At 43.4% G+C, this 13441-nt stretch overlaps 1 protein-coding gene across 1 annotated transcript in view; it reads left to right on the forward strand.

Moving 5' to 3' along the window:
- The window catches only part of LOC138674946 (uncharacterized), a 250063-nt gene that overhangs the window by 217516 nt on the left and 19106 nt on the right, over positions 1-13441 (forward strand). Inside the window, exon 13 of the mRNA XM_069762797.1 lies at positions 12359-12475. Within this exon, the coding sequence (XP_069618898.1) occupies positions 12359-12475 (117 nt within the window). The remainder of the gene's footprint in view (positions 1-12358; positions 12476-13441) is intronic.

The following is a 13441-nucleotide window of genomic DNA, read 5'->3' on the forward strand; positions in this document are numbered from 1 at the left end:
CTTGGGTATTTTCTATCATATAGACCCCTCAAAATGACTTCAAATGAGATGTGGTCCCTAAAAAAAAATGGTGTTGTAGAAATGAGAAATTGCTGGTCAACTTTTCACCCTTATAACTCCCTAACAAAAAAAAATTTTGGTTCCAAAATTGTGCTGATGTAAAGTAGACATGTGGGAAATGTTACTTATTAAGTATTTTGTGTGACATATCTCTGTGATTTAATTGCATAAAAATTCAAAGTTGGAAAATTGCGAAATTTTCATAATTTTCGCCAAATTTCCGTTTTTTTCACAAATAAACGCAGGTACTATCAAAGAATTTTTACCATTGTCATGAAGTACAATATGTCACGAGAAAACAATGTCAGATTCACTGGGATCCGTTGAAGCGTTCCAGAGTTATAACCTCATAAAGGGACAGTGGTCAGAATTGTAAAAATTGGCCCGGTCATTAACGTGCAAACCACCCTTGGGGGTAAAGGGGTTAACTTGCTGAATGGGATCACCAGAAGAACGGGGTTTCAAAGCAAAAAACAATTTGCAGTTATTTTTAAAGTTCAAAAACTTGGATCTGTCTCCAAAAAATAAATCAGGAGTAGGAATTCTAGGCTCCAAAGCCGGAGTCTGGACAACATAATCTTGGATACTCTGTACTCTTGCAGCAAGTTGATCCACACGAGAAAACAAACCCTGAACATCCATGCCAGAGCATAAATCCTGAGCCACCCAGAGATCAAGAGGAAAAAAAGACAAAAGAAAGCACAGAAAAAAAATGGCTCAGAATTTTTTCCTTCTTTTGAGATGCATTTAACCCCTTTCTGCCATTAGACGTACTATTGCGTCCATGTGGGGTGGGCTTTACTTCCCAAGGACGCAATAGTATGTCATATGCGATCGGCAGCGCTCACGGGGGGAGCGCCGCCGATCGCTGCCGGGTGTCAGCTGTTTATCGCAGCTGACATCCGGCACTATGTGCCAGGAGCCGTCACGGACCGCCCCCGGCACATTAACCCCCGGCACACCGCGATCAAAGATGATCGCGATGTGCCGGCGGTACAGGGAAGCACCGCGCAGGAGGGGGCTCCCTGCGGGCTTCCCTGAGCCCCCCGCAGCAACGCGATGTGATCGCGTTTCTGCGAGGGTCTCACCTCCCTCCGTGCTCCCTCCAGCCCCGGATGCAAGATGGCCGCGGATCCGGGTCCTGCAGGGAGGGAGGTGGCTTCACAGAGCCTGCTCAGAGCAGGCACTGTGAAGGCTGCAGCGCTGCATGTCAGATCAGTGATCTGACAGAGTGCTGTGCAAACTGTCAGATCACTGATCTGTGATGTCCCCCCCTGGGACAAAGTAAAAAAGTAAAAAAAAAAAATTTCAAATGTGTAAAAAAAATAAAAAAAAATATTCCAAAATAATGAAAAAAAAAAAAAAAATATTATTCCCATAAATACATTTCTTTATCTAAATTAAAAAAAAAAAACAATAAAAGTACACATATTTAGTATCGCCGCGTCCGTAACAGCCCGACCTATAAAACTGGCCCACTAGTTAACCCCTTCAGTAAACACCGTAAGAAAATAAAAAAAAAACGAGGCAAAAAACAACGCTTTATTATCATACCGCCGAACAAAAAGTGGAATAACACGCGATCAAAAAGACAGATATAACTAACCATGGTACCGCTGAAAACGTCATCTTGTCCCGCAAAAAACGAGCCGCCATACAGCATCATCAGCAAAAAAATAAAAAAGTTATAGTCCTGAGAATAAAGTGATGCAAAAATAATTATTTTTTCTGTAAAATAGTTTTTATCGTATAAAAGCGCCAAAACATAAAAAAATGATATAAATGAGGTATCGCTGTAATCGTACTGACCCGAAGAATAAAACTGCTTCATCAATTTTACCAAACACGGAACGGTATAAACGCCTCCCCCAAAAGAAATTCATGAATAGCTGGTTTTTGGTCATTCTGCCTCACAAAAATCGGAATAAAAAGCGATCAAAAAATGTCACGTGCCCGAAAATGTTACCAATAAAAACATCAACTCGTCCCGCAAAAAACAAGACCTCACATGACTCTGTGGACCAAAATATAGAAAAATTATAGCTCTCAAAATGTGGTAACGCAAAAAATATTTTTTGCAATAAAAAGCGTCTTTCAGTGTGTGACGGCTGCCAATCATAAAAATCCGCTAAAAAACCCGCTATAAAAGTAAATCAAACCCCCCTTCATCACCCCCTTAGTTAGGGAAAAATTTAAAAAATGTATTTATTTCCATTTTCCCATTAGGGCTAGGGTTAGAGTTAGGGCTAGGGTTAGGGCTAGGGCTAGGGCTAGGGTTAGGGCTAGGGTTAGGGCTAGGGTTAGGGCTAGGGTTAGGTTTAGGGCTAGGCTTAGGGTTAGGGCTAGGGTTAGGGCTAGGGTTAGGGTTAGGGCTAGGGTTAGGGTTAGGGCTAGGGTTAGGGTTAGGGCTAGGGTTAGGGCTAGGGTTAGGGCTAGGGTTAGGGCTAGGGCTAGGGTTAGGGTTAGGGTTAGGGCTAGGGTTAGGGCTAGGGTTAGGATTAGGGTTAGGGCTAGGGTTAGGGCTAGGGCTACAGTTTGGGTTGGGGCTAAAGTTACAGTTAGGGTTTAGATTACATTTACGGTTGGGAATAGGGTTGGGATTAGGGTTAGGGGTGTGTCAGGGTTAGAGGTGTGGTTAGGGTTACTGTTGGGATTAGGGTTAGGGATGTGTTTGGATTAGGGTTTCAGTTATAATTGGGGGGTTTCCACTGTTTAGGCACATCAGGGGCTCTCCAAACGCGACATGGCGTCCGATCTCAATTCCAGCCAATTCTGCGTTGAAAAAGTAAAACAGTGCTTCTTCCCTTCCGAGCTCTCCCGTGTGCCCAAACAGGGGTTTACCCCAACATATGGGGTATCAGCGTACTCAGGACAAATAGGACAACAACTTTTGGGGTCCAATTTCTCCTGTTACCCTTGGGAAAATACAAAACTCGGGGCTAAAACATTTTTTGTGGGAAAAAAAAATATTTTTAATTTTCACGGCTCTGCGTTATAAACTGTAGTGAAACACTTGGGGGTTCAAAGTTCTCACAACACATCTAGATTAGTTCCCTGGGGGGTCTAGTTTCCAATATGGGGTCACTTGTGGGGGGTTTCTACTGTTTAGGTACATTAGGGGTTCTGCAAACGCAATGTGACGTCTGCAGACCATTCCATCTAAGTCTGCATTCCAAATGGCGCTCCTTCCCTTCCGAGCTCTGCCATGCGCTCAAACGGTGGTTTCCCCCAACATACGGGGTATCAGCGTACTCAGGACAAATTGGACAACAACTTTTGGGGTCGAATTTCTCCTCTTACCCTCGGGAAAATACAAAACTGGGGGCTAAAAAATAATTTTGGGGGGAAAGATTTTTTTTTTTAATTTTCACGGCTCTGCGTTACAAACTGTAGTGAAACACTTGGGGGTTCAAAGCTATCACAACACATCTAGATGAGTTCCTTAGGGGGTCTAGTTTCCAAAATGGTGTCACTTGTGGGAGGTTTCTACTGTTTAGGTACATTAGGGGCTCTGCAAATGCAATGTGACACCTGCAGACCATTCCATCTAAGTCCTCATTCCAAATGGAGCTCCTTCCCTTCCGAGCCCTCCCATGCGCCCAAACAGTGGTTCCCCCCCACATATGGGGTATCAGCGCACTCAGGACAAATTGCACAACAAATTGTGGGGTCGAATTTCTCCTGTTACCCTCGGGAAAATACAAAACTGGGGGCTAAAAAATAATTTTTGTGGGAAAAAATTTTTGTTTTATTTTTACGGCTCCCCATTATAAACTTCTGTGAAGCCCTTGGTGGGTCAAAGCGCTCAGCACACATCTAGATAAGTTCCTAAGGGGGTCTACTTTCCAAAATGGTGTCACTTGTGGGGGGTTTCTACTGTTTAGGTACATTAGGGGCTCTGCAAACGCAATGTGACACCTGCAGACCATTCCATCTAAGTCTGCATTCAAATGGCACTCCTTCCCTTCTGAGCCCTCCCATGTGCCCAAACAGTGGTTCCCCCCACATATGGTGTATCATCGCACTCAGGACAAATTGGGCAACAAATTTTGGGGTCCAATTTCTCCTGTTACCCTCAGGAAAATACAAAACTGGGGGCTAAAAAAATAATTTTTGTGGGGAAAAAATTTTGTTTTATTTTTACGGCTCTGCATTATAAACTTCTGTGAAGCACTTGGTGGGTCAAAGTGCTCACCACACCTCTAGATAAGTTCCTTAGGGGGTCTACTTTCCAAAATGGTGTCATTTGTGGGGGGTTTCAATGTTTAGGCACATCAGTGGCTCTTCAAACGCAACATGAGGTCCCATCTCAATTCCTGTCAATTTTGCATTGAAAAGTCAAACGGCGCTCCTTCCCTTCCGAGCTCTCCCATCCGCCCAAACAGTGGTTTACCCCCACATATGGGCTATCAGCGTACTCAGGACAAATTGTACAACAACTTTTGGGGTCCAATTTCTTCTCTTACCCTTGGGAAAATAAAAAATTGGGGGCGAAAAGATAATTTTTGTGAAAAAATATGATTTTTTATTTTTACGGTTCTACATTATAAACTTCTGTGAAGCACTTGTTGGGTCAAAGTGCTCACCACACCTCTAGATAAGTTCCTTAGGGGGTCTACTTTCCAAAATGGTGTCACTTGTGGGGGGTTTCAATGTTTAGCCACATCAGGGGCTCTCCAAACGAAACATGGCGTCCCATCTCAATTCCAGTCAATTTTGCATTGAAAGTCAAATGGCACTCCTTCGCTTCCGAGCTCTGCCATGCGCCCAAACAGTGGTTTACCCCCACATGTGGGGTATTGGCATACTCAGGTCAAATTGTACAACAATGTTTGGGGTCCATTTTCTCCTGTTACCCTTGGTAAAATAAAACAAATTGGAGCTGAATTAAATTTTTTGTGAAAAAAAGTTAAATGTTCATTTTTATTTAAACATTCAAAAAATTCCTGTGAAGCACCAGAAGGGTTAATAAACTTCTTGAATATGGTTTTGAGCACCTTGAGGGGTGTAGTTTTTGGAATGGTGTCACACTTGGGTATTTTCTATCATATAGACCCCTCAAAATGACTTCAAATGAGATGTGGTCCCTAAAATAAAATGGTGTTGTAGAAATGAGAAATTGCTGGTCAACTTTTAACCCTTATAACTCCCTAACAAAAAAAAATTTTGTTTCCAAAATTGTGCTGATGTAAAGTAGACATGTGGGAAATGTTATTTATTAAGTATTTTGTGTGACATATCTCTGTGATTTAATTGCATAAAAATTCAAAGTTGGAAAATTGCGAAATTTTCATAATTTTCGCCAAATTTCCGTTTTTTTCACAAATAAACGCAGGTACTATCAAATAATTTTTACCATTGTCATGAAGTACAATATGTCACGAGAAAACAGTGTCAGAATCACCAGGATCCATTGAAGCGTTCCAGAGTTATAACCTCATAAAGGGACAGTGGTCAGAATTGTAAAAATTGGCCCGGTCATTAACGTGCAAACCACCCTTGGGGGTAAAGGGGTTAATTCATTTTTGGCCACTTGTACTGTTATGATCTGGTGGTTTAGGAGCAACATGGGACAAGCTCTGAAGGAAGTGGTACCTGTACTGACTGCAGTCCCTAAGCTCAACATAACACTAGAAGTAGCCGTGGGATGCTCCTAACACTCCCTAGGCACCTCGTCACAGCCTGAGAACTAACTACCCCTAAAGATAGAAACAGGAAAACTATCTTGCCTCAGAGAAAATCCCCAATGGATAGATAGCCCCCCACAAGTAATGACTGTGAGTGGAGAGGGAAAAGACATACATAGAATGAAACCAGGATGAGCACAGGAGGCCAGTCTAGCTAGATAGATAGGACAGGATGGAATACTGTGCGGTCAGTATAAAACACTACAAAAAATCCACACAGAGTTTACAAAAATCTCCACACCTGACTAAAGGTGTGGAGGGTAAATCTGCTTCCCAGAGCTTCCAGCATCACAGAATTAATTCATACTGACAAGCTGGGCAAACATAGAAAGCACAGAACGGATAAGTCCACAACCTGTGGACAGAAAAGAGCAAGCAAGGACTTAGCTTTGCTGAACTGGTCAGGATAACAGGGAAATCCAAAGAGATGTGAATCCAACCAGGAACCATTGACAAGTGGCACAAGCTGAAGGAAAGAGCCAGGCTAAATAGCCGAGCAGAATAGACAATCAGTGGAAGCAGCTGCTGACAGCTAAATCCAAGGAGCAGCCATTCCACTTAAAACCACCGGAGGGAGCCCAAGAGCAGAACTCACAAAAGTGCCACTTACAACCACCGCAGGGAGCCCAAGAGCGGAATTCACAACAGTACCCCCCCTTGAGGAGGGGTCACCGAACCCTCACCAGAGCCCCCAGGCCGATCAGGACGAGCCAAGTGAAAAGCACGAACCAAATCGGTGGCATGGACATCGGAGGCAACAACCCAAGAATTATCCTCCTGACCATAACCCTTCCACTTGACAAGATACTGAAGCCTCTGCCTCGAAAAACTAGAATCGAAAATTTTCTCAACCTCATATTCCAACTCTCCCTCAACCAACACTGGGGCAGGAGGATCAACTGAGGGAACAACGGGCACCACATATCTCCGCAACAAAGATCTATGGAAAACATTATGAATGGCAAAAGAGGCTGGAAGAGCCAAACGAAAAGACGACGGATTAATAATTTCAGAAATTTTATAAGGTCCAATAAACCGAGGCTTAAACTTAGGGGAAGAAACCTTCATAGGAACATGACGAGAAGACAACCAAACCAAATCCCCCACACAAAGCCGGAGACCAACACACCGACGGCGGTTAGCAAAACGTTGAGCCCTTTCCTGAGACAAAGTCAAATTGTCCACCACATGAGTCCAAATCTGCTGCAGCCTGTCCACCACAGAATCCAAACCAGGACAATCAGAAGGCTCAACCTCCCCAGAAGAAAAACGAGGATGAAAACCAAAATTACAAAAGAAAGGTGAAACCAAAGTAGCCGAACTAGCCCGATTATTAAGGGCAAACTCGGCCAACGGCAAAAAAGCCACCCAATCATCCTGATCAGCAGACACAAAGCATCTCAAATAGGTCTCCAAGGTCTGATTAGTTCGCTCAGTTTGGCCATTAGTCTGAGGATGAAACGCCGAAGAAAAAGACAAATCAATGCCCATCCTAGCACAAAAGGCCCGCCAAAACCTAGAGACAAACTGAGAACCTCTGTCAGACACAATATTCTCCGGAATGCCATGCAAACAAACCACATGCTGAAAAAACAATGGAACCAAATCTGAGGAGGAAGGCAACTTAGGCAAAGGTACCAGATGGACCATTTTAGAGAACCGGTCACAAACAACCCAGATAACAGACATCTTCTGGGAAACAGGAAGATCCGAAATAAAATCCATGGAAATATGCATACAGGGCCTCTCAGGGACCGGCAAAGGCAAAAGCAACCCACTAGCACGGGAACAGCAAGGCTTGGCTCGGGCGCAAGTCCCACAGGACTGCACAAAAGCACGCACATTGCGTGACAAGGAAGGCCACCAAAAGGACCTAGCAACCAAATCTCTGGTACCAAAAATCCCAGGATGACCAGCCAACACTGAACAATGAACCTCAGAAATCACCTTACTTGTCCATCCATCAGGAACAAACAGCTTCCCCACTGGACAGCGGTCGGGCCTATCAGCCTGAAATTCCCGAAGCATCCGCCACAAATCAGGGGAGATGGCAGAAAGAATCACCCCCTCCTTAAGAATGCCAACCGGCTCAAGGACTCCAGGAGAATCAGGCAAAAAACTCCTAGAGAGGGCATCAGCCTTAACATTCTTAGATCCCGGAAGATACGAGACCACAAAATCAAAACGGGAGAAAAACAGGGACCATCGAGCCTGTATAGGATTCAGCCGCTTGGCCAACTCGAGGTAAATCAGATTCTTATGATCAGTCAAGACCACAACGCAGTGCTTAGCTCCCTCAAGCCAATGTCGCCACTTCTCAAACGCCCACTTCATAGCCAACAACTCCCGATTGCCGACATCATAATTGCGTTCCGCAGGTGAAAACTTTCTGGAAAAAAATGCACACGGTTTCATCAACGAACCATCAGAATCCCTCTGAGACAAAACGGCCCCTGCCCCAATCTCAGAAGCGTCAACCTCAACCTGAAAAGGAAGAGAAACATCCGGCTGACGCAACACAGGGGCAGAAGTAAATCGGCGTTTAAGCTCCCGAAAGCCCTCAACAGCCGCAGAGGACCAATTCGTCACATCAGCGCCTTTCTTCATCAAATCAGTAAGGGGCTTAACCACACTGGAAAAGTTGGCAATGAAACGGCTATAGAAATTAGCAAAGCCCAAAAATTTTTGAAGGCTCTTCACAGATGTGGGTTGAATCCAGTCATGAATAGCTTGGACCTTAACAGGATCCATTTCCATAGACGAGGGAGAAAAAATAAAACCCAAAAAAGAGACCTTCTGAACTCCGAATAGGCACTTAGACCCCTTCACAAATAAAGCATTATCACGAAGGATCTGGAACACCATCCTGACCTGCTTCACATGAGACTCCCAATCATCGGAAAAAATCAAAATATCATCCAAATATACAACCATGAATTTATCAAGATAATTGCGGAAAATATCATGCATAAAGGATTGGAACACAGATGGAGCATTAGAGAGCCCGAATGGCATCACAAGGTATTCAAAATGGCCATCGGGCGTATTAAATGCAGTTTTCCATTCGTCACCCTGTTTAATACGAACAAGATTATATGCCCCTCGGAGGTCAATCTTAGTAAACCAACTAGCCCCCTTAATCTGAGCAAACAAATCAGAAAGCAAAGGCAAGGGGTATTGGAATTTGACCGTGATCTTATTAAGAAGACGATAATCTATACAGGGTCTCAAGGAGCCATCCTTCTTAGCAACAAAAAAGAAACCCGCTCCCAATGGTGACGAAGACGGCCGAATATGCCCTTTCTCCAAAGATTCCTTAACATAGCTCCGCATGGCGGCATGCTCTGGCACAGACAGATTGAAAAGTCGGCCCTTAGGGAACTTACAACCAGGAATCAAGTTAATAGCACAATCACAGTCCCTATGTGGAGGAAGGGAACTGGACTTGGGCTCAACAAATACATCCTGGAAATCCGACAAAAACTCAGGGACCTCAGAAGAGGGGGAAGAGGAAATTGACATCAAAGGAACGTCACTATGTACCCCTTGACAACCCCAACTAGTCACAGACATAGTTTTCCAATCCAGCACCGGATTATGTTCCTGTAACCATGGAAAACCCAGTACAACAACATCATGCAGGTTATGCAACACCAGAAAACGGCAATTTTCCTGATGTGCAGGAGCCATGTACATGGTCATCTGCGTCCAGTACTGAGGTTTATCCTTGGCCAATGGAGTAGTATCAATGCCCCTCAAAGGAATAGGGCTCTGCAAAGACTGCAAGGAAAAACCACAGCGCCTGGCGAATTCTAAGTCCATTAAGTTCAGGGCAGCGCCTGAATCCACAAATGCCATGACAGAAAAGGACGACAATGAGCAAATTAGGGTCACAGATAAAAGAAATTTAAGCTGTACAGTACTAATGGTAACAGACCTAGCGACCCTCCTAGTACGTTTAGGGCAATCAGAAATAACATGAGCAGAATCACCACAGTAAAAACACAGCCTATTCTGACGTCTGAATTCCTGCCGTTCTGTTCTAGTCAAAATCCTATCACATTGCATAGGTTCAGGACTCTGCTTAGAGGACACTGCCATATGGTGCATAGCTTTGCGCTCGTGCAAACGCCGATCAATCTAAATGGCTAGAGACATAGATTCGCTCAAACCAGTAGGCGTAGGGAAGCCAACCATAACATCTTTAAGGGCTTCAGAAAGACCTTTTCTGAAAATAGCAGCCAGAGCATCCTCATTCCATTTAGTGGGCACAGACCATTTCCTAAATTTCTGGCAGTATAATTCTGCCGCTTCCTGACCTTGACACAAGGCCAACAGGGTTTTTTCTGCATGATCCACAGAATTAGGTTCGTCATACAATAATCCGAGCGCTTGAAAAAATGCGTCTACATTCAGCAATGCCGGATCCCCTGATTCAAGGGAGAATGCCCAGTCCTGAGGGTCACCACGCAGCAAGGATATGATGATTTTAACTTGCTGAATGGGATCACCAGAAGAACGGGGTTTCAAAGCAAAAAACAATTTGCAGTTATTTTTAAAGTTCAAAAACTTGGATCTGTCTCCAAAAAACAAATCAGGAGTAGGAATTCTAGGCTCCAAAGCCGGAGTCTGGACAACATAATCTTGGATACTCTGTACTCTTGCAGCAAGTTGATCCACACGAGAAAACAAACCCTGAACATCCATGCCAGAGCATAAATCCTGAGCCACCCAGAGATCAAGAGGAAAAAAAGACAAAAGAGAGCACAGAAAAAAAATTGGCTCAGAATTTTTTCCTTCTTTTGAGATGCATTTAATTCATTTTTGGCCACTTGTACTGTTATGATCTGGTGGTTTAGGAGCAACATGGGACGAGCTCTGAAGGAAGTGGTACCTGTACTGACAGCAGTCCCTAAGCTCAACACAACACTAGAAGTAGTCGTGGGATGCTCCTAACACTCCCTAGGCACCTCGTCACAGCCTGAGAACTAACTACCCCTAAAGATAGAAACAGGAAAACTATCTTGCCTCAGAGAAAATCCCCAAAGGATAGATAGCCCCCCACAAGTAATGACTGTGAGTGGAGAGGGAAAAGACATACACAGAATGAAACCAGGATGAGCACAGGAGGCCAGTCTAGCTAGATAGATAGGACAGGATGGAATACTGTGCGGTCAGTATAAAACACTACAAAAAATCCACACAGAGTTTACAAAAATCTCCACACCTGACTAAAGGTGTGGAGGGTAAATCTGCTTCCCAGAGCTTCCAGCATCACAGAATTAATTCATACTGACAAGCTGGACAAACATAGAAAGCACAGAACGGATAAGTCCACAACCTGTGGACAGAAAAGAGCAAGCAAGGACTTAACTTTGCTGAACTGGTCAGGATAACAGGGAAATCCAAAGAGATGTGAATCCAACCAGGAACCATTGACAAGTGGCACAAGCTGAAGGAAAGAGCCAGGCTAAATAGCCGAGCAGAATAGACAATCAGTGGAAGCAGCTGCTGACAGCTAAATCCAAGGAGCAGCCATTCCACTTAAAACCACCGGAGGGAGCCCAAGAGCAGAACTCACAAACGTGTCACTTACAACCACTGGAGGGAGCCCAAGAGCGGAATTCAAAACAGAAATCCCACCTATTAAACCTGACAGGGCACACCTGTGAAGTGAAAACCATTCCCGGTGACTACCTCTTGAAGCTCATCAAGAGAATGCCAAGAGTGTGCAAAGCAGTCAGCAAAGTAAAAGGTGGCTACTTTGAAGAGCCTAGAATATAATACATAATTTCAGTTGTTTCACACTTTTTTGTTAAGTATATAATTCCACATGTGTTAATTCATAGTTTTGATGCCTTCAGGGTGAATGTACAATTTTCATAGTCATGAAAATACAGAAAAATCTTTAAATGGGAAGGTGTGTCTAGGAAATCAGACATAGAGTTTTGTGTCATCATTAATAAAGAGTACAGCCTGGGAATAAAGGTTTAACTTTGTGAGTTCAACAATAAAGAACACAGTGTAGGAATAAAAGCATACACTGTTCTAACATCTACTTGGTAACATATGACTTATAACTAAAGAAACAATAAATTGTGACATCACCAACAAAAAAATAACCTATACAGTGAAATACAGTAGTGAACTTAGAACACAGTCCAGGAAAAAAGACAATCTCTGTTATAATATTACAATGTAACAGTGTTCATAAATGAACACATGCTGTAGGCCCCAAGGTAACAGTTTTCACCAGAATTCTGTTCTGACTCAGACCATAGTGACATTTTTGGTAACTCATAGCTGCGCAAAAGTTGAGCATCTTCTAATGTCTTTGTCAGTCTAGGCCAGCTCTGCCATCTCTTTGAAAAGTGGGCACGGCTTCAACGGAAGGGGCATGGCCATACTCAGCTGACAAACTGGCTTGATTTACAACAACAATGGTGGTGGTGCATGGCAGCTGTCAGATTACAAACCAAATCTAATTTCTAACTATTTGGGAATTAAGAGACAGAAAAGTGCCGTTAAGCAAGAAATGACTGTCTCCAAACCAACCTCAAATGTGTTTTGTAAATACTGTACTTTTACTCAACTACATTCTTTCCATTCAGGTATCTTGATTTAAGTGGATGTAAAAAAGTTTCAGACATTGGGATTCAAGCATTAGCAAGAAGCTGCCAACAGCTCCGAAACCTGGATCTCAGCTCAACCAGCACAGGAAAACGAGGGTGAGTTTATTATACCTATGATTTACAGAGGAGTACTACCTGTGCATGCTGTGGATAATGGGTCAACCGGAAACAACATGGTCCACTAAGAAAATGTTCATTACTTTAAGGGCACAGAAGCATAGAAGATAGGGTTTGCTGCGATCAGCACAATAATCCAGTTAGATTGCCTCTCCCAAAACATGTAATATCAGTTTTTAATAAATATATTTCAGTACGGGTGGTAGATACCTACAAAATCAGCATAATTCTTGTTCTTCTACATGGAGGTTTTGTGACACATGTGGGTGATCTTTATCAGGGCCGGCTCCAGGTTTTCATAAGCGAAAGTATGGTACAATGCCACAGATTTCACTTCTTACATTACATGAGTGATATCTATTGTAAATTGTACAGTAGCTCAGAAAGAGGTGAATCCTCGCAGTGCACAATGCATGCCCTAGAGCAGTGTTCCCCAACTCCGGTCCTCAAGGGCCACCAACAGGTCATGTTTTCAGGATTTCCTTAGTTTTACACAGGTGATTGAATGCTTGCCTGTCCAGGTGATGCATTTATCACCTGTGCAATACTAAAGAAATCCTGAAAACAGGACCTGTTGGTGGCTCTTGAGGACCGGAGTTGGGGAACACTGCCCTAGAGTGATTCAAAAGTCTGCAGTCACACAGAGTGACTGCAGACTTTTCATTTTAGACCGAACAGTATAGTCCTCCATACAGTATTATGGTCACCACATAGTCCTCCACACAGTGTTAATGGCACCACATAGTCCGCTATACATTATTATGGGCATCATATATTGCTTCACACCCTATTATGGGCCTCATATATTTCTTTATACAGTATATTGGGCCCAAATAATGCTCCATACAGAAAAATGGGCCCCATATATTGCTATATACTTTATAATGGGCCCCATATATTTCTCCATACAGTATAATTGGCCCCACATAGTTCTCCATACAGTAT

This window comes from Ranitomeya imitator, chromosome 1 (genome assembly GCF_032444005.1).
Source record: "Ranitomeya imitator isolate aRanImi1 chromosome 1, aRanImi1.pri, whole genome shotgun sequence".
In the NCBI taxonomy this organism is placed as follows: domain Eukaryota; kingdom Metazoa; phylum Chordata; class Amphibia; order Anura; family Dendrobatidae; genus Ranitomeya; species Ranitomeya imitator.